The following is a 20,476-nucleotide window of genomic DNA, read 5'->3' on the forward strand; positions in this document are numbered from 1 at the left end:
GATCGATAAGGAGTATCGATAAAGGTATCGATATCAATAAATATTAACGATCCCCATCCCTAGACAGAACACAAGCACTGTGTGGAAGGAACATCTAAGAACATAATTTTGTTTTTCTGGAACTTAAATCTCTTTAAAACATGTAAGTGCAACCAAACAAGGCAAGATAGAAGCAATCTGTAAGGGATCAGAGCTTTTTTTTTTATATATATTCCAACAACCACTTAATCCCTTGAAAGCCTCGTTTTATTACAGTTATAAAACCCATTTCTGGTCTATAAATTTTTTCCTCGTTTATTTTATTCACCCTTTAAGATTTTTCAGATGAGCAATTAGACACCTGTAAATTCAACCAAACAGATAAATTGCAGACAAAAGCAGTTATCAGGTAGTGACTGACATTATCTCTACTGGAGATGCTCGGCTGCCGACAGACCAGGAGAGGAGAGGATGTATCATTACCGGCTGGCCACACATAAACAAGCGGAGAGGTGGGTCACACCGGCTAACCTTGCATATCCATCAAGGTCTCTTGCCTCTGAGAGCAAATAATGAATAATTGCAGACACGTCACCCCGCAAAGTGAGCTGGGCGGTTAAGAGGAGTGTTTATCAAATAACAGGTGGTTGAACGGCAGCCAAAGCTGATAATCAGGTCTTTTCAATATGGAGCGTATTGACAGTGATGTGTAACAGAGATGTCCCCCATCACTAAATAAACAAAAAGCCAATGATAAGCCTAGGGGAGCTCTTCATTACAGCAGCTTCAGCTCCACTGGATTAATTACTGAGTAAATCGTCTGTTTTACCTTCTCTGTTTTAGCAGTAGCTCCTTTGCCACCTTGTTCTTTTACAACCGGCGCCTCGTCCTCGTCGCTGTCCAGGATTTGACGGCTGCGCTTGGTAACCTTCTTGACAGGCGAATCTGCTTCCTGAACGCCGTTCTGCACCTTCAGGGGGCTCTTCACAGGCCTAGAAGGATGCACAGACACCCCGTTAGTCTATATAACCAAGACAATATGCTTGGTTTATGAAGAGGTGTTGAACAACATGACAATGAAATGCTGGATTAGAAAATAGGGTCACCAGCGAAAGCAGTAAAAACAACAATAAAATTTAGAGCTGGAGTAATAAAAAAAAAAGAGGGGTCACAGCCATGATGAGAGGATAATTAGATAAAAGCAAGTCAATTAAAGGGAGTTTTAATACATGCTTTACAGATTACACACTATAGAGATAATGAACACCATCATCAAAGCAGTTGGAGAAGATCTCATCTTTTTTCAAGGCATCGTCTGATCCCTAATTAAAAAAAAAAAAAAAAAAACATCTACAGAGAGCTGTCATTTCACCATGACTGCAGATGTTCCACATGTTGAGGAGGTTTTAGAAAACAAGCCGTTTCTCCTTTATAAATCAGTGCTATTCCCCGGACAGTGTTAGGGCTCTACGATTTCACCAAAAATCTAAATTGAGATTATTTTCAACCAATATTGTGATTTTGCTTTGCACTAACACCAACCGTGTTGATTTTTTACTCCAGGGTTTGAGTTTTTCCATCACCTTGAAAGCCTGCTTGTCCAGAATCCAGTGCTGCAGGACTTTGCTGTAACATTTGAATGAAAAACTTCCTACTTCTAATAAAATGCATAGATCTAGGTGCTAACTGCAACTCTCCATTCCCGTCTATGCCACAGCATATCCACTTTAACCGTATTACTGAGAGAAATCAAGTGTCTTACTCATTAAATGCATTGTGACAAAAAAAGCCTCTGCGATTTGAAAATTGCATATTCCTAAATTGCAATTATATTGCAAATGCAAATATTTGCCCAGCTCTAGACGGTGTAATACAATGTTAGTTTGGATCAATAAAATTCAATGCATGAGTCAACAAATATTAATGATAATAGCTCAGAAAAATCACAAGAAATAAAGGGCTGTTGTAAATTGTGTGCATGTTCAATAGACTAGTTTCAATGCAGCTGCAGTATCTCTTAAAAAAATGTTTTATTATACATATTTAATGCACTCATTGACATTTCTTTTTAAAGGTTTATCTGTTAATTTGGATAACTAAGGCGTACAGCCAACCAACCAACCACAGAAATGTAGTTCTTGAAATGTAGAATATGGCAAGAAATCATTTTACAATGCATTTAAAAAATACTGGAAAGTTTCTGCTGGCCTGCACAACCACCGATGTTATTTACAGGAGTGATAAGCCACCCAATGATGGATGGTACAGCACCACGAGGCTTCTCAGAGATGCCATATATGTTATTGGAAAGTTAAGTGGAAGGAGAAAGTCCCATTCAGGCAGAGACAGCAGAAGCCTCTTACCTTAGTCAGATACATGGAGGCTCAGGAAACCTTTGCAAGGGTTTTGGGTTAATTAGCTATGTGGGGTGTGACATCATCAGTTTCTAATATCTTTATAACATTCTGATAGTCTGAGATGATGTATTTTGAGTTTTAATTTTCTGCAAGCCATTATTATTAAAGAAATCCTACCAGAAATAAAGGGTTGAAATACTTCACTCTGCGTTTGATGAATTTATTTTACTTTCTAAAACAAGTAAAAAAAAAATTTAAAAAAAATACTGAATTTTTATGCAAATATTTCAATTGCGAATATTTAATATCTGAATTTTGTTATAAACTGGGTTTGTAAAAACCCATCTTAAAACTTTGGTGATTTCCAGTTAGTCCTGTGTATCGTTTAGGTTTAGTGTTCATTCCAAACTGTTACTACTTCAATAAAGCAACACACTGGATGCACTTTTCCCTAAAATGTTCCTCATAAAGTTTTGAATGTGCTAAAAAATAATGTAAATGATGTCTATACAGTATAAGACAATTCTCTTAACTTTTAAAAAAGTATGTTTTATTTTAATATCCTAAAATATTAGAATAAAATGGCTGTCATTAAAAATTATGTCATAGTTCAATGGGTAGGTAATTTTCAGCAAATATAAGTTGCTTTTGTTACATTACCAGCTCTAAATAAGTTTTATTTATTTTTATTGGACTGGAGAGAAAATGGCTCTTTGGATTGTAAGGGTTTATCATGTGTAAAAATAAAACAGTTGGATGGAGCAGCGTCATCTCATTATTTATGGTTTAATGAGAAAACAGAACTTACTTGTTTACTGGTTCATCTGCAGTTTTCTTCTGGACGTCCTTAACTTTGCTCTTAGGCTGAAAGAAGGATCTAGCAGAGAAAGATGATTACATATTTTAACAATTTGTAAAACTGTTTTAAACAGAAGAATACATCAATTCGACAATCGATTTACCAATAGGTAATACAAAGCTGTAGGTATAACAGACTTCTTTGAAGTTTTAGTAGGGGGCGTTAAACTTAACAACACATTAACAAGTTTTGAACAACTGTAAAGACACTGTTCAATCAGTAAGCTGACTAGACATGGTAGCGCCTTCATTTACAAAACAACAAAGTAATTATCCAAGTAGCAGCCAAGACGACCATAGCATCTAAGGAGGAGCTGCAGAGCTCCACAGCTCAGGTAGGAAAATCTGCTGACAGCACAGCTATTAGTAAAGGACCCCAATCATTTGCTCTTTAAGGAAGAGTTGCAGGAAAAAAAAGTAATGAGTTCATGAGATCAGCAAAAATGTGAAAGATGGTGCTCCGGTGGTCAAATAAGATAAAAACTATATAATGCAGCCTCATGTTTAAAGAAAAACAGACATTTGGTGAAATAAACATAGCAAATCAGTAAAATATGATGTGGGGACTATTTTCTTCTGTAGAGTTAAGGAAGGATCTCTGTTGAGAAACCTAGAGAGCAATCATTTTAGAGGCGCAAAAGATTTGAAACTGAGCTGCTGTTTTTAAAATGACCTTCCACCAGCAAGATTAGCTTAATCATAAAATCAAATCAACAATCAGTAAAGCAGTTTAATGGCATAGACGAAAAATAAATCAAATTAAGAATATGTGGCAACAATCCACAGCTGCTTTAAAGACTCTCCATCCAATCAGTTCAGGCCATGTCTACATCTACTAAATTGATCTATAAATGCCCTAAAATATACATCAGCGATGGGTACCACCTAGATCTCCAAACACACATTTGCACATTAAATGCACGTTATTTTTATTTTTCACATTCTTATAAATTAAGTTGAAAATAAAGAAAGATTTAGTGGGTTTATTCTCGGCCATCCCGGATGTGAAAGTGTTTAAGCTAATTGACGACTTCTCTTTTTTCTCTCCGACATTTACCTTCTGGGTGAGATGAGACAGACCCTCAATAAACAAGCACAGGACAATAGAATGTTCCTGTAACTCAGCAACTATGAGCTACGTTGTTATGGAAACAAAAAAAAAAAAAAAAAACGAGTTGAGGTTTGGCTAGGTTCAAGATACCTGCGTTACCAGCTTGTTTAAGGGTTTATCTCAGAGCTTGGCAACATTAGGTTTCTTTAAAATAATAATTCGTTTCAACCATTGATTTTTTTTAAGTAAATAATCGCCCCTGAGCACTTAGCTGAAGCATATCTCACTTTCTCATACGCTTTAAGAGTTAGCAAACTTCAGTTAGCTAATGTATGCTAGCGCTAGCTTAAAAATATCAGCTAATGGCACAAATACAAGCCTTCCTATCGTGCTTATATCAGTTAAAACTTGCTGTTTTTAGCAACAACAACAAAAAAAAAAACTTTCAAACACATGCCACGTTGTAATTTGCAACTTTAGGAAGACATAAATCTAATCTAGATAAAACCATTAAAATATTACTCACGCGATGCTCCGCTGCATGTTGCCTTTAAACACTTTCTTAACTTAATATAAGATTAAAATTGACCAAATTAAAGGATAGTAGGGCTCCAACAAGAACACACAAAACGCAAACTCCCGCGCCACAGAAAGATATAATAACTGAATATTCGGCGCCAAAATGACACGTAGGTCAAAGATCCTAAAAAGTGGTCGAGGAGTCACACTGACATACAACAAAATTAATAAACCTTTCAGAAGTAAAGTGTGACTTATTTCGATGAAATATAAACAAGAATGATTTAAAGTATAAAAAAGCAAAGCAAACATGCTTGTGATATATACATATATTTTTATTCTGATAAGAGGGAGATAGATGATATATTCTGCAAATATGGAAAACCAACGGAAATAAGGTAAATTAAAACAAAATTCAATGCAATTAAATAATTATTTATATTAATTATTAATATTCCTTGTTTAGGGCTATATATTTGACTACCAATGACAATTGGGAGATGTATGGCTATTTACTTAGCGTTTTACTGCCAAAAATATTGTCAGAGTGAGACATCTTCAATCCAATAGTTGTCCCGGGAAAAATTGGCAGCGCACCATTCTACAGTCGGTGAAACAAGCGTCGCCTTAGGTCGGTGTGGGAGGGGTTTAACACTTTTCTTTACCATTGTTTGGGCGTTTTCTTGTTTGTGATTGCTTTATGTCTTTTCCCTTAAAAGATATATGTTTAGTCCTAAACTAAAACTACCAAATACACCCTCGATTTAGGGCCAAATTGGCAGCTGTGTATCAAAAACAACCCTTTATAGTGAGTAGATCAGTTACTCAGTAGTCTTTTTACAAACTACTTATTTACTCTAGCTTGGGTAATGTCTCTAAAAGCTACTTTTTACTTTTATGTGAGTACAAATATGATGAAGTAGTGCTTCTTTTACTCAAGTACAATTCCTGGGGTACGCTACCCACCTCTGGTTTTTAGTGTACAGTATGTGGTTGAAAATTGTTCCACTCAAAACTTTAATTGTCTGGATATGCAAAGATATATATATATATATATATATATATATATATATATATATATATATATATATATATATATATATATATATATTTGTGCGTCATCACCTCTGGCCGGGCCCTTCACCTGGTTACTGTTAAGGAGTGATCCCATTGAAAGGTTTTTTGCATCTTAAATACTTTACTGCCTCCTGCCTTGTTGGAGTGGTAACTACAAAAAAACGGAAATGGTCCTGATGCTGCATTAGATGCCAGACATTATGTAAGACTCACTTGGATGGAAATTCCTTAGTCCCTGTTTTAATGCATTATTTACCCCCACTTCACTCAAATCATTTTTATGCAGCTCAAAGCAGTGATATGCAAAGAAAGACAAACAGCTAAATAATATATTATGTAAGTGCATTGATTTATTCACCAAAATTCATATGTCGGTAATTGTTTACAAGTTTAGTTCCCCTGCTGCTCCAGAAAGGAAGCAGCATTTAAAAGTTCTTTTAAAAAGGTTCTCAAAGTCCAAATCAATAAATAGTTTTTAAAAAGTCCCACATTTCATTTTACAGCTAACAAACTATGCCACATAGATTTAAAACACTGTCAAAAATAAATTGAAGATATTCTGAGAGAGAAATCTTTCACTTGTTTTCCTTGTCCTTAGTCTATATATTTTCCCACTCGGTCTTTGTCCTCCTGGTTCTCTCCTCCCAACAGGTTCCAGCTTATTTGGGGATTCATGTCCCAGTCTGCAGAGCTTCTATGAGACCAGTTTACATTTAGACCCGACTCCCTGGGCTCTCTCTGGCTGAACCCTGGGCGAGCAGGAGCAGAGACGAGGGGGAAGGGGCCGCAGAGGGCCTGAGGAATGGGCAGCGGTTTAGGGAGGCAGCCCGGGAGCAGGAAGGGGTGAGGCAGAGGCTGAACAGCTGTCGAGAAGACACATCGAGAGTCACATCAATCATGAAGCTCCGCAGAGACCAATGGTGCTCAGAAACATAATTTTAATCTGTCAATGTCACAATAACAAAACTGTTTTCCGAAGCACAGAGCACTGAGCTGCCCTAAAAGTTACCCAGAGAAAAGACACATTGCTCAAAAGCTTTATAACAAGATTCGGATAATACATGACTTTTAAAGATATAAATACAATCAAATGAACAATTACTGAAATCATCAAAAGCATAAGAAATGGTGGTGTTGGTTTATTAGCATTGATGATGTGTAATTCTAGAATAACAGAGGGGAAAAGAGTATTTAGTCAGCCATGATTTTGCAAGTTTTCATACTTAGAAAGATGAGAGAGGTCTGTAATCTTTATCATGTTTACACTTCAACTATGAGAGACAAAATGAGAAAATAAAAATCCAGAAAATCCCATTATTTTAAAAGACTTATTTGTAAATTATGATGAAAAATAAGTATTTGATCACCCACAAACCTCACAGACCTGGAACTTCTTCTTTAAGATGCTCTTCTCTCCTCCTATCATTACCTTTATTAATGGTACCCGTTTAAACTTGTTAGCTGTATAAAAGACACATGTCCGAGTCAATCAAACAGTCAGACTCCCAACAATCCGAAACCAAAAATACATGTTTTTTTGCTGCAAACTCAACTTGCTGTGTTTGAAGGAAGAAAAATATTGATTTGCATCCCAGGAACAACATACCTACTGCGAAGCAAAGGATGAAGAGGGTCATGTATCATAAGATTTTAAGCCATAACCTCGTTCCATTAGTGAGAGCATTGAAGACGGAACATGGCTGGGTCTTCCAGCATCACAATGTTCCGAAAAACACTGCTTGGGCAATAAAGCATTAGCTCTGTAAAAAGACTTTAAGGGTTTGGAGAGACATGGAGTTCAGCCCCATGACAGAATTTGTGGAGCGAGTTGAAAGTCTGTCTTTTCTAGCAAAAGCCCCAAAACATAATTAATTCACAGTAGATATGATGGAGGAATGAACCAAAATACCAGCTACAGTGTGAGAAAACCGGTTGAAAACTGACAGGAAGTATTTGACCTCAGTCATTACCAACATAGGTTATAAAACAAAGAATTATGTTGATCTTTGGTTATTGAACAAATACATATTTTAAACCATAATTTTCAAATAGATTCTTTAAAATCCTACAAGTGATATCCTAGATTTTTTTTCATAGTTCAAGTATAGATATGATGAAAAATAAAGACTTATTTTAAATTTCCTAATAGGAGAACTTGCACAATCAGAAACTGACTGTTTACTTCTTCACCGTCATTGCCAAAAGAGATCCTCAGAGCTAAGATACAATATTATTTTTGTTAAAGTGCAAAGAAAATGTTCACATATGAAACCTATACATACATACGCATTTATACCACTCCGAATATACAGTGCATGATCATCAAAACGGATCTTCAAACTTTCAAAAGTGTCCAATGTAACAAAAAACGCTTTAAGAGGGTTAAACAGCAAACAGAAAAACTTAAACCAGAGACAAACACAATGCAATTATAAAAATTATCATTACATACCACCATCATGTGATTATTTGTAATAAAGAATGTTGAGTGAGAAATTAGAGAAATCTGTCTAATAAACAGAAATGTAAACTGTAGAAACAGCGATTAGATTATGGAGGAAACACTGGAGAATATATGCATACTTTATAAAGTAAAACAACTGGATAAAATGTGCAAAGACAAAAGTTAGGAACAAAACATTAGTTACATAAAATTAAATTTACCAAGCAGAAGTTTAAAGCAGCCTTACACCAAGCTTCACACCATCATAGAATAGAAAAACTGTATTGTCTGTACCAGCTGGTGACAGGAACTATTTTTTAAGGGCTCTATCAACCAGCTTTAAAAAAACAAATAGAAAAAATAAATAAGTGAGATTGTTAAGCATAGAAATAGAATATAAAATAATGAAAAAAGCTGTTTGAAGTGAATATTGCACACTTAATGAAGGATTCCTTGTAAATGAGAACCTTAAACCTTCTGCCTGATGGGAGCAGCAGGATGAGTGGTGGATGGATCCTCTGTGATCAGGTTGACCTTTCTGATAGCAGAACTTTTAATAAAGAAACCCATGCATTACGACATTGCAGCATCAGTCGCTCAAGCAGGGTAGCTGATCATTGTTAGAAAACCAGCCAATTTCACTATAAAGCCTGATGTGTGGCTTAGATACAGCTCTCACAGGGACATTTAACCAGATATCAGTAGTGGTGCAGGCATATATGTGACCCTGTATTCCTTCTGACCAAGTTTTGATGTAAGAAAATCAACAGTTAAAATAAACCTGTCCAACAATGTATTGTTTTTTGTGTTTTAATAATTGCAGATGTTTAGTTTATAACCAGTGGTGTCAAAATTAAACACATTTGTTACTTAAGTAGAAGTATAGATACTGCAGTTTAAAAACATTCTGATAAAAGTTGAAGTATCAACTTGACCTCTTTACTCAAGTAAAAGTGAAAAAGTATGTGCTCTAAAAACTACTTAAAGTATAAAGAAACCGTTAGAAAAAACAGCCAGATGCCACGATATAAATTGAAAGCTCAATTTTTCGACTATTTCGAAAAATTCTTTGAGATAGGGCCAAGGATGAGGGAGGTCTTGTTGGTCTCCATCTCCATCGCCTGTGACCGACCTTTCAGACATTTCAAAAATTTTTTCTGAATCCGACATTGTAGCATGGCATAGACAATTCACATTTGCAGTTTGAAGAACACCTGCTTGCTTCTGATGATTTCCTTTAGCTAACCAATGAATGTTTGTGTTATATGACTCATCCTATTACATTAGCCAATGATCTGCATTGGATGGAGCACATGACGTGAAATAAATATTTAGAAACGTAAAACTGAAGCCAAGAATAATAAGTAACGTTTGTTTTAAAAAGGTAAGGAATAGAAAGTGCAGATACTTTTGAAAATACAATGAATAGAAGTCAGAAGTAGGAAGAAAAATAAGTAATGGAGTAAAGTATAGATACCTAAAAAGTGTACTTAAGTACAGTAACGAAGTATATGTACTTATTTACTTGACACCTCTGTTTATAATCAAAACATCCTGAAGTATTATTGGTTCATGATTAATGGAGAAATAATTCAGTCCAAACAGACATTTCTTCTTGCCTCTATATTTCTCACATCTCATTCAAAATAGTTCGACTATCCTGAACTTTTTTTCTACAGTTATGCTGTTATATGATTATGCTGCTGGAGGACATGCTGGCCACTTCTGCTTCATTTTTTCTATATTCTCCCATTCTGCAGTATTTGTTAAGTTCCAACTATAACTTTATGTTTTATCTACTTTTTTTCTTTTTCTTTTTCTTGTAGTACCTTAATTTGGTCTGTTCCTTTCTGAATTTGACTACATCCTTGATTGAAATATTAGCTGTGCTGCTATCATCATCGACTCTTTTTACAGATGTTGGAGTTTGGCCTGTTTTACTGTGTAGTCACGCTTCTTTTACTGTGATTAACTGTACGCTCTCTTTTGTTCTTTGACATAAGAACTGGCTTGGAGCTCGTCTGCCTGACTATGTCTTTCCTGGACGAGGCCAAGTGTGGAGCTAGTTAACAGTTACCTTTTGTGTCTCTGCTTCTTCTTGTAAAGTATGTCTGCTCCCATCTCTTTGCACCCCAGTGGGAAATAAGCCGCTCATACTGAGTCTGGTTCTGCTTGAGGTTTTTTTTCTGTTTAAAGGGATTTTTTACTCTCCACTATCACTGCATGCATGCTTGGTGTGAGGGATTACTGAAGAGACAACAAAATGCAACCAAAAATCATCCCCGCAAGTTCATGGAGGAGCAGCATGTCTTGCAAGTCAATGACTCGATGAGATCAGCTGATTTTCCTTAATAGAAATGTTTAACCAGTCTGACTGTATTGTTACTGTAAAGTGCCTTGAGAAGACATGTGTTGTGAATTGCAGCTATATAAATAAACTGAAATCCTAATTGAACTGAATGGTAGGTAGTGTAACAACAATATTAGTCAGACTTTTGATGCACAGATATACAAATCTGAGCCAATATTGATAGGCAATATCAATATTGCCAATATCGCCACACTCCCTACCCTTTGGACACCATGATAACCCCAAAGTGATAGCATTGGTTCTCTGTTTCAGGTAAATACTGACAATCCGCTCTGCATTAATATCAATGTCAAAAGACCACATAACTAATGTCCTCTCCCTATTAAAACAAAAACAAATAAACATGGAAATGAAAATGTGTTATTTATATAGGCCCAGTTTTAATTACTGGACTGAAAGCAATATGTTTAAAGAGCAGATATCACTGTTAACATCAGTAAAGCATGCCTCTATACTTATATTACCTCTGTCCATCAATGATCCCGCTCCTCCACAGAGGGGAAGGCCACTTTCAGCATGGAGGAAAGAGAAAGGTAGAGGGCCCCTGTGGACCAGCTGCTGGGTGGATGAATGGAGGAGGAGATGGAACAGAAACAGACACATTTAACACGATGCGGACCGACGACATTCATCCAAACACGTGAACCTCATCTATAGGACATTTGGATCATTTTGATGTTTTAGACAGAAAATGTAAGTCTGGGACAAAGAATGACATGAAAACAAATCGAATAGTTTGTAAAAAGATAAAGATGAACTTGGAATTCCTTAAATATGTGTTGCTAGCATCATAGATTGATGCTAAAACATACTGGAATTTAACTGTCCAATATAAAAATCATTCAAAAATGTTGAGAACATTTTGCAAAATGAAAGAGACACACAGAAGCCCATTTCAGACTGGCTTAATTAAAGCAGAGAACTGTGTTTAGATTTGACTCATTAATTACTTCCTTTGAACGATTTAGACACACTTTCTTGCAGACAAAAGGAGAGGAAGAACTCACTAAACTTGTTATCGGAGCTCAGCTCCAAGAGCAGCATCTGTGGTCATATGGAGAGGCATTAGAGCACATGGCTCTTGGAACGTGCACATCTGTTCTGTCACGGTTAATGCAGTATGACATATAGAGGTTTAGGAACAACATATGCTGCCAACGATGTAAGGACTTTTTAGCTTGGTTATGCCAAGATAATTCCAAGCTAGGCTGTGTTTGTGTCTGCATCCATGGGGTCCAAGCAGAGCTCGAAGGCCAGAGCTCTTCCTCACTGACAACATTCAATCCATAAGGAGGGAATATATGTTTAGAAAGGATGAATTAATGACGAAAGCATCCAAAATGCTTTTGTCATTACATCAATAAAACATTAAGGATTAGATTCATTTTTCTGACTGTAAAGGAAATATTTTAACCTGCTTGTGCAGGATTTTTTTATTTTACAAGAAAAACAAAACAAAACATGCCTTCTTAAAGCTTACTACTGTAAAACTGATTGAAATGATTAACCTGTCTACAGCCTTACTCCATTAAACAATTTCAATTAGTTTTAAGGAATTTATATGATAAAACTGAGGTAAAAATTGTACTTGTAGAAGCATTTAAGGTTATTACCGCTCTGCCTGCTCTATAGTCACTGGTGATGATGCTAAAGATAATTGAAAAGCCTTAGAATTAATTAATCTAATCTATCATTAAAATAATCTTAGTCAAAACAAGAAGAAAAATAATTTCTTTCTTCTAAAAAAAAATCTATTTTTATCTGAAATCATGCCCATGGATAATTTTGATTCCCCTGCTGCAAACTCTCAACCTTAACCTCTAATCAATGTGTCCATTATCGATTCACAGACACATCAAATATCACCAACACTGGGAGGAACAGACTTTCCCACTTATTCATCAGTTGTTTTTGATGATTGATTGATTTTACTGAGCTCACAGTGGGGAAATTTACTCGTTTTGATGAGTTTCACTCAAAAAGTTTATCATGAAACATGTTGCCAGTAGAGTTGAGCGTATGTTTGCTCTATAGAGGTAGAAGTACATGTTTTCAGTCTCTAACGGTTATTTGGAGACTGTTTTTTAAAAATCTTTATATTTTTAGAAAACAAGAGCCATGGGGCGTGCAGGTGCCGCAGTGGTTAGTGTGCACGGCAGATGTACGGAGGCCTTAGTCCTCAACGTGGCCGACCCGGGTTAGAATCTGTGGTCCATTGCTGCATGTCTCTACCCCTCTCTCAAACCCCCTTTCCTGGCAGCCTACTGTCAGAAAAATGAGCCACAAGTGGCGTAAAAAGAAAAAAACAAGAGCCAAATGCCAGGTTTCTGCGTTATATAGCACAGGATTTTTATTTCCTGGATGGCTGAGAATTAAAGCCAGAGCGTCTCCACTATTTGAATGGGATGTTCTTCTATTTTCTATTTAGAATCTCACAAAGTACAATGTTTAACATCTTCTTTGTACCCCAGAAAACCAAGAAACCATATATAACTAATACAAACAGCTTAATCAATCAGATTATCTTAAAAAGTTTGTTATAAATAACAGAAATCTTCTGTTGCTTTCATTTTAAATGAATTATTATGCCCTTGACTAATGTTGCTACCTGGCTTTCAAGCTTTTTGCACATTTTTTTCAGAGTTGTAAATATCTGCTGCAGATTCTCCCCAAAGGAATTCCTTTAAAAGTCTTCTTCAAAGTACTGTTTTTATTTATTTTATTTTATTTTTTAAAAATTTGCTGCAGTATGTATTGTATAACGGCAGTAAAAAGCTACTTAAATCCCTCTAAATGGAGGTAAAAGGTTGATAACGACCTGGTGGCTGGATGGCGGCAGGTATCCAGGATAGTTGACGAGGATGAGTTTGCTGAAGTTGAACTTGTAGGTGAATCTTTTCCCTTTGGTCTTGTGCAGGATGCGTTTGTTGTAGTAGTATCTGCAAGCAAAATGTTGTTTTCTTTTCTATGTCAGATTGAAATGCTGATGAATGCACTCTTATTTCTCCAGGCCACTTTTAGTTGCTTGTTTTCACACAGACACCATCTGTTGCATCTGTGGGCATTTTAGATGTAACATTTTAATACAAACAACCTGTACTGCCAAGAGAAATTTCAATACTTCTTTTTTTCTGTTTGCTTTTCTGTTTTTTAGTTTTTAATTGAAAGCAGCAGCTTGAGGCAGAATCAGCTCAGAGCTGAATGGAGCATCTTCAAAGTCAGAGAGGTAATTTATTCTGATGAACTTTACCTGAGCGCCCGGCTCAGCTTGTCGTAGTTCATGTGCGGTTTGCCCTTCCTCTCCCCCCACAGCCTGGCCAGCCTTTCGGGGTCCCTGATGACGAACTCACCCCACTCCCCTCCCCAGCCAATGGCGCCCCCCTCGCCGCGCCCCAGCAGCTCCAACAGGAAGTGCCACAGCTGGACCTGTCTGGAACCAGGAGACCAGGCTGGTTTGTATGCCCAGTCAGGAAACAGCACTGCTGGAGGAAGGAAATAAAATGTCAAAAATTCACCATCATTCCGATAAGTCAGTTCTTTATAAAATGCATCCAGTGAGCCAGCTTTGCTATCTTTAAAGTGTCCTTGAATTATACTTCCTCAGGTGTTGCTTGGGGTCCTTCAGAGTTTTTTTTTTTTTTTGGACTTTAACCACTTTTTAAATAGATTTTCTTTGTTTATCACTTTACTCTAATAATAAAATGGCTCTCTGCAACGTGCACGGTTGTGCTCGGTTACAATGTCTGGCCTAAGGAGAAGTAGAAATAAAAGATCCAAAGAACAACTTTCAGGCCAGAATAAAAAAGAAACCGTGGATGTTTTTCTGAAACAAAGAAAATAGATCACAGGTCAGGACTCCATGAAGTATTTTCAGGCATGTAACAGTTTTTTTTTTAAATAACATCTCTGCCATCTCATTGCTACATTTAAAGATAGATGTACAAAAGAAAATGTAGCGGTGGTGACCAGAATCAGACAATAATCAGGCATAATACTCAAAAATCTGAACTTTTTCCTCATCAGTGAAGGCACCATTTGTAAGATCTTGAAGAGCAAGAGAGCAATACTTTCTATGGATAACAGGAAGGCTGAATTGAATACAGAAAAGTTTTTCTGTTTCATACATTAAAGTAACTTACAATGGACATGTGGGCTCCTTATTATTTTTAATCTGTTAACATCCTTGAGCGTGCACAGGGGTCAACATTAGGAGAGTACAGAGAGCAACACTGTGGCCCCCAGGCCCCAGATCAAACATGGTACAAATTTGACTCCACAGCAATTAGGATTATACTACTCTATTCTTTTTTCAGTTTCAGATTTTCGATGACAAGTGTTTATCTTTTTCAAATGCAAACTCTTCAGAACAACTCAGACTTCAGAACAACTCAGGTTATTAATTATTGTAAGGAAAAGTACAGATTACAGATTAGGTGTCCCAGTATAGAGCACTCTGCTCTGCCCAACAAACGAAGAAAAAAATCTGTTTTACAATCTGAATAATAAAATGTCTTTCAAGTGTCACCTTCCAACATCTGACTCTCAAAGACCAATCAGGCCTGATCATAGAAAGGACTTCAGTTAGGTTACAGTGTATCTTTAATTTATGCATATTCATAATAGGCCATAACTTTTCCTTCACATTTAAACCTTAAAATAGCTCCCTGTGGTTACTTTTAACTTGGCAAATTTTAACACCACTGGTCTATATTCCTGAGGGAAAACACATCTAGAATAACATTTTAATAATGTCAACTATGTGAAACTACTAAAATACGCTACTAAAGAAAGTTTGCTGTGATCACCTGCACTTTAAAAGCCATCTGTCACTCTAACCCCACACTTCACCACTGCCCCACCTTCACAGGCTTCTCTTCCAAGTCATTCTTGTTAGGGGCTCTAAGGTTTTGTTGTCTTTTCTGGTGTGAGTGAGCTTCCTGTCACAGAGAGGATCCTTGCTGGTGACTGGGCTGTCCTGTGTTGCACCACACCTAAGAACATTTCTTAGTCAAGATGACGAGCGTGTATATAAGGAGAGGAAGGATAATAAATCTTCCCCAGTAGATTATGCCTGATGGTATTGCAGCCAAAAGACCTAAACCAGGAGTATCTTTTTTATTAAATTTTTTCTTCTTGTGAATCTTTTTTAATGTGGACTCTGTTATTTTCCCATACAACCAGTGAACCTCAGTTAGCTCAGATCTTCATGGAAAAGGTCTTACCCCTCTGCACTAGTCCTCAGTCTTCATCATCTGCCTGCCTGCTCTCCAGCATGACGTCTCCTGCAACTACCAACGCTCTCAGCTCTCACTCACATTCTCCTGGACCTTTGGGGTACACTCTGTAAAGCCCGCTGAATCAAACCTCTAAAGATCCATGCTACCTCCCTTTCATCTCTAACGTAAGCAAATCAATCAATCATCAGATGTCATCTAGCAACTCCGTCCTGATCAGTCTGCTTTCTCCTCTCACACCAACCATAAGTCCAACTGACTTCCTGCAGTTCTCTGCTTCCAGATTCTTGTTGCTTTTGTAAATAAAGAGCTCAAATTCACTGATTCTCTGTGTGCGATTCTGCATGCGGGTAAAAAAACTAAAAACCAACATGATAATTTCACACCACAGTTCACATCATAGTATAGAATGAAGGTCTTCAACAGGGGCTCCGTGACCCTTAGGGGTCCATGGAGGTACTGCATGGGGGTGGCGAAACTTTTGGTTGATCAGACTTTTTTTTATATTCCCCCTGCTATTTTTTTTCCACTAATTGAAATGTCTTTAAATCCACAGTAACATGAATTTAACACATTGTAGTAAACAGATAAATGGAGGCAGAAGATGTCTTTCAGTCATCAATGCACACATTCAGAGACACACAGGAGCTCTTTCAAGCTGGACACCGTTTCATTCACAACACCTGTCCCATCAACCAGGAATCAGAATCAGAAATACTTTAATAATCCCAGGGAGAAATTACTTTGGTTACATAACTCCATCTATAATAGAGTGACTATAGGATCAGCTTGATAGAACACAATTTCATACAATATCTATAATTAGGGTGTCCGCGCTCCATCTCTCCATCAGTTTGGGGGTCCTTGGCCTGGAAAACGTTGAATAACCCTGGTATAGAGACATGCTGTCATGGTTTTGGTTATGTTGTGCTTTACTTTGCTCCTTGTTTTCTAGTTTTATTGGTTTAATTCCTATTTTGTTGTAATTTCTAGATTTATGTTAGTTCTCAGGTTGTCCTCTGTTGCCCTCTTGTGTGTGTGTGTGTGTTTTCCTTTCTCCTTGGCTCCCTCGTTCTCTCCTCTCACACCTGCTCCTTGTCAGCTCGTTAGCCCTCCCTTTGTCTCTGTCTGCTATTTATGCTCTCCCTCTGCTCTCACTCTTTGTTGGTTCCTCTGTTGTTGATGGTCCTGTCATCGCTGTCGTCGTCTCACCTCGTCTCTCCCTGGCTCCTTGTACGTGTTTTCCCTTGATGTCTGCGTGGTTCTGGGCTGTTACATTTTTAGTTGGATTTTTGGACTGCCTTTGTTAACCATTTTCATCATTAAAATTACAAATATTCACCTCAGCCTCTCTGCCTCTGCATTTGGGTCCTCCAAACCACAACAAAAACGTGACACATGCAATGTATTCTGACCTTCTGATGTCAGAATAAGATTTATTGCCAAGTAGGTTTGCACTTACAAGGAATGTGATTTGGTGTAAATCTATAGCTATAAACAATATATAGTATATAACTATATACTATATACACAGTAGGCTGTGAGTTATGGTAATGCAGGAGGTCTGGAGATGCTAAGTTGGTGTAGCTTTTAGGTCCTGAACGGGGGAGGGAGAGAGGCAGTGTCAGTGTCATGGGGGTCTCTGGTCCTTTGATAAGGCTGGTAGCGGATGGGAGGAAACTGTTCTTCTGGCGTGAGGTTATGGTCCTGATGGACGGCAGCCTCCTGCAAGAGGGAAGTGACTGAAATAGTTTTTTCGGCTGGGGTGCGATGGATCAGTCACAATCTTCCTTGCACGCCTCAGAGTCCTGGAGGCGTACACATCCTGGAGAGATGGAGGGTTGCAGCCAATCACCTTCTCTGCAGACCGGATGACACGCTGCAGTCTGCCCTTGCCCTTGGCGGTGGCACCAGATGATGATCGAGGAGGTGAGGATGATCTCAATGATGGAGGAGTAGAAGTGCACCATCACTGTCCTTGGCAGGTTGAATTTTTTTCCAGCTGCCACTGGAAGTACATCCTCTGCTGGGCTTTCTTGGTGAAGATTCACTTTAGGTCCGGTGAGATTAGAGTTCCCAGGAAGCTGAAAGACTTCCCAGTGTTAATTGTGGAGTCATAGAGGGTGGTGGGGATAGCTGGGGATGAGTTCTTCCTGAAGTCCACAACCACCTCCACTGTTTTTAGAGCATTGAGCTCTGCACAGCAAATCAAAGGAAATTATTTTCATTTAAATTGGTTTCACCATAAACTAAGGTATTTCCTTACTGTTAGCGTGATCCCGACTAACTGCAGAATTAAACTATTAACAGAAGGGTTGATAATAGTCTTTGGCACTTTAGTTATCTATTATTTTCACTGGTTTGATGAAAAATAGAGATATTATCTAAATATAAAGCAGTTTCATCCCAACTCTGTGTAAACTGATCTGGCATAAACCAGTTTAGACCAGATAGGATCAAAAAGCATTTTTTTCTCTTTAAAAGTGCTACAGTATCTGATTCTTATTAAAAAGCTGAGTTATTGGCCTCGAGCTTCATTCATCATCGTCCCAAATCCCTAAATCTGGGTTCAATGCAATTTTCCTCACTGATGGCTTTTCTAGTTATGGATAATGGGATTTTGGTTAAGTTTTTCTGTACAATAAACAAATAACACTTCTTTGCATTTAGAAAGCTTTGCTCAGTTTTGAGTTTAAATTACACAGCATTCATTGGAGAAAAAAAGAAAGATATTCAAACTTGTGAGCTCTTCTTTTTTTAAGGTTGACCTCCTTAAAGGTGTTTCAGTTTTGGAGCTTAACTCCTCATTAAAATCTATGTGACAAATACCTGCTGTACATGCTGCTCTGGTTCAGGTTGATTAAATAAATTAGGCGTTTTTACCTGCAAATTATAACCTTCTGTCTCATTAAAAAATTAGTTGAAAGTTACAGTACTTTCTAAGCTCCTTACTGCGAACAAGCTTTAAAGTAATTGCATTAAGAATTAGGATCAGAGGTAGTCATTTAATAGTAAGTAGTTTAATTGCTTTTGCCGGCATTTCATGTAATATACCTCGGTAAAGTGAGTGCTGTGAAAAACCGCAGCTCAAGAACAGCTTCACCCAACCACAGGCCTAATTGGACAACTTTTATGAGTTTCTGAGCAAAACATCTTTTTAAATATTGTTATTGTTTTACTGTTATAACCTCATCAGGTTATAACATGTTACAGAATTTGTTAGAAAAATAAAATGAATGTTCAGTTTAATACTGTATAATATTAAGTTGGACATTTTAATTAAAAATGATTTCATATTCATTTTAATTCTCTACCATAAAGTTTTTTATTTTATTTCATTATTTGTTTCCTTAAAGAGATGAGTGGGCTCTAATTACAAATGATTTCAACAAAGCAATCTTCAGAGCCCAGAAACATTAGCTCTGATGTTATTTTCTTTTTAAAGTTAATGTTCATATTTTATTTTCCCATCATTAATTCTTTTTGAAAAGTCTCTGGATATTATTTAGTTTTCAATCTCTGTCTGTTCTGCTCACTACTCAACATTTTCGGGCAATCATAGGAAAACTGGTGCAATCTGGTGCAACTGTTTTAACTTGCACTCCTGTCATGATTCTGTTTTTTTTGGGCCATGATACTTCTTCCTCTTTAATTGTCAGATAAGACTTTGATAACTGTTTTAATACTTAGTTTAGATCTTTAATGTCAATACAGCTCTGCTCAGAAGTTTACGTAAACTGACTTCGAATCATAGTGATTTGAGACTTTAAACGATTTTTCTGAATTGCTCTCATGCCAATGGGGGAATAATTATACAACATGCAACTTAAAATAAACATTTCTAGAGAAAATCTGAACTACAATAAAGATTTGTTCACAAATGTATCAATGCAGGATCTTATATGTGTTTAAATAAATGGGTTGCACTTTGAGAACATCCATTTTTGGACAAATCAACACCCTTTAGGGGTCATCCATAAGACCTGGGTATTTGAACAACCTTCACGGAAGAGTTTTTGAAGCACATTATGAGTTTAGTACCAAAACTAAGCAGCACTAATTTGGGGCTAAACATGTAGAGGTTTTGATGCATGTTTGGGATTCCTGTGGTGACGGAACACCCAAAAGTATCAAGAATCGAATCCCATTTACTACTTGAAACAAATGTTCTCTCAATGTTCATCAACAACTGAGGAACCATCCATCTGTAAAGGCATGTCCACAGGAAAACTAGTTTACCAGCCAAAGAAATAAAGCTCTGCTCCAAAATCAACGTCTGTGTTTGTTAGGAGGATCCAAAGGAATGGTTAAAGCTCAAAGAGCACTTTACTAACCATAAAGCATGGTAGTGGCAGAATAATGCTGTTGGGCTTTTTGTTTTTTATCATCCCATTACGCACTACTCAATTCTGTCACAGTTGGGTTGAAGTTTTGAGGGCCCAAATGCAGAGATTAGTAGGCAGAGATGAGTTTAGCTGATTTCATGAAGTACTCACAGGCAACTGAGGCAGAAACCCAAAAATCCAAAATAATGAATACAGAAAAAAACAGAACCTTGGAGACATCAGGGAAAACATACATCAGGAG

General features: G+C 37.1%; 2 protein-coding genes across 2 annotated transcripts in view; both read right to left on the reverse strand.

Annotated features, from left to right (window-relative positions):
* The window catches only part of lig1 (ligase I, DNA, ATP-dependent), a 101,060-nt gene extending 96,145 nt beyond the window's left edge, over positions 1-4,915 (reverse strand). The window contains exons 1-3 of the mRNA XM_015387230.1: positions 4,772-4,915; positions 3,145-3,213; positions 809-971 (exon numbers count right to left, since the gene is read on the reverse strand). Coding sequence (XP_015242716.1) covers positions 809-971; positions 3,145-3,213; positions 4,772-4,788 — 249 coding nt within the window. The 5' untranslated portion in view covers positions 4,789-4,915. The remainder of the gene's footprint in view (positions 1-808; positions 972-3,144; positions 3,214-4,771) is intronic.
* A 1,377-nt stretch (positions 4,916-6,292) lies between these two features.
* Positions 6,293-20,476, reverse strand: part of LOC107092511 (ETS translocation variant 3-like protein) — an 18,043-nt gene continuing 3,859 nt past the window's right edge. Inside the window, exons 3-6 of the mRNA XM_015387034.1 lie at positions 13,906-14,137; positions 13,474-13,594; positions 11,120-11,213; positions 6,293-6,704 (exon numbers count right to left, since the gene is read on the reverse strand). Coding sequence (XP_015242520.1) covers positions 6,436-6,704; positions 11,120-11,213; positions 13,474-13,594; positions 13,906-14,137 — 716 coding nt within the window. The 3' untranslated portion in view covers positions 6,293-6,435. The remainder of the gene's footprint in view (positions 6,705-11,119; positions 11,214-13,473; positions 13,595-13,905; positions 14,138-20,476) is intronic.

Source organism: Cyprinodon variegatus, unplaced genomic scaffold, assembly GCF_000732505.1.
Source record: "Cyprinodon variegatus isolate N-32 unplaced genomic scaffold, C_variegatus-1.0 Scaffold17, whole genome shotgun sequence".
Lineage (NCBI taxonomy): Eukaryota > Metazoa > Chordata > Actinopteri > Cyprinodontiformes > Cyprinodontidae > Cyprinodon > Cyprinodon variegatus.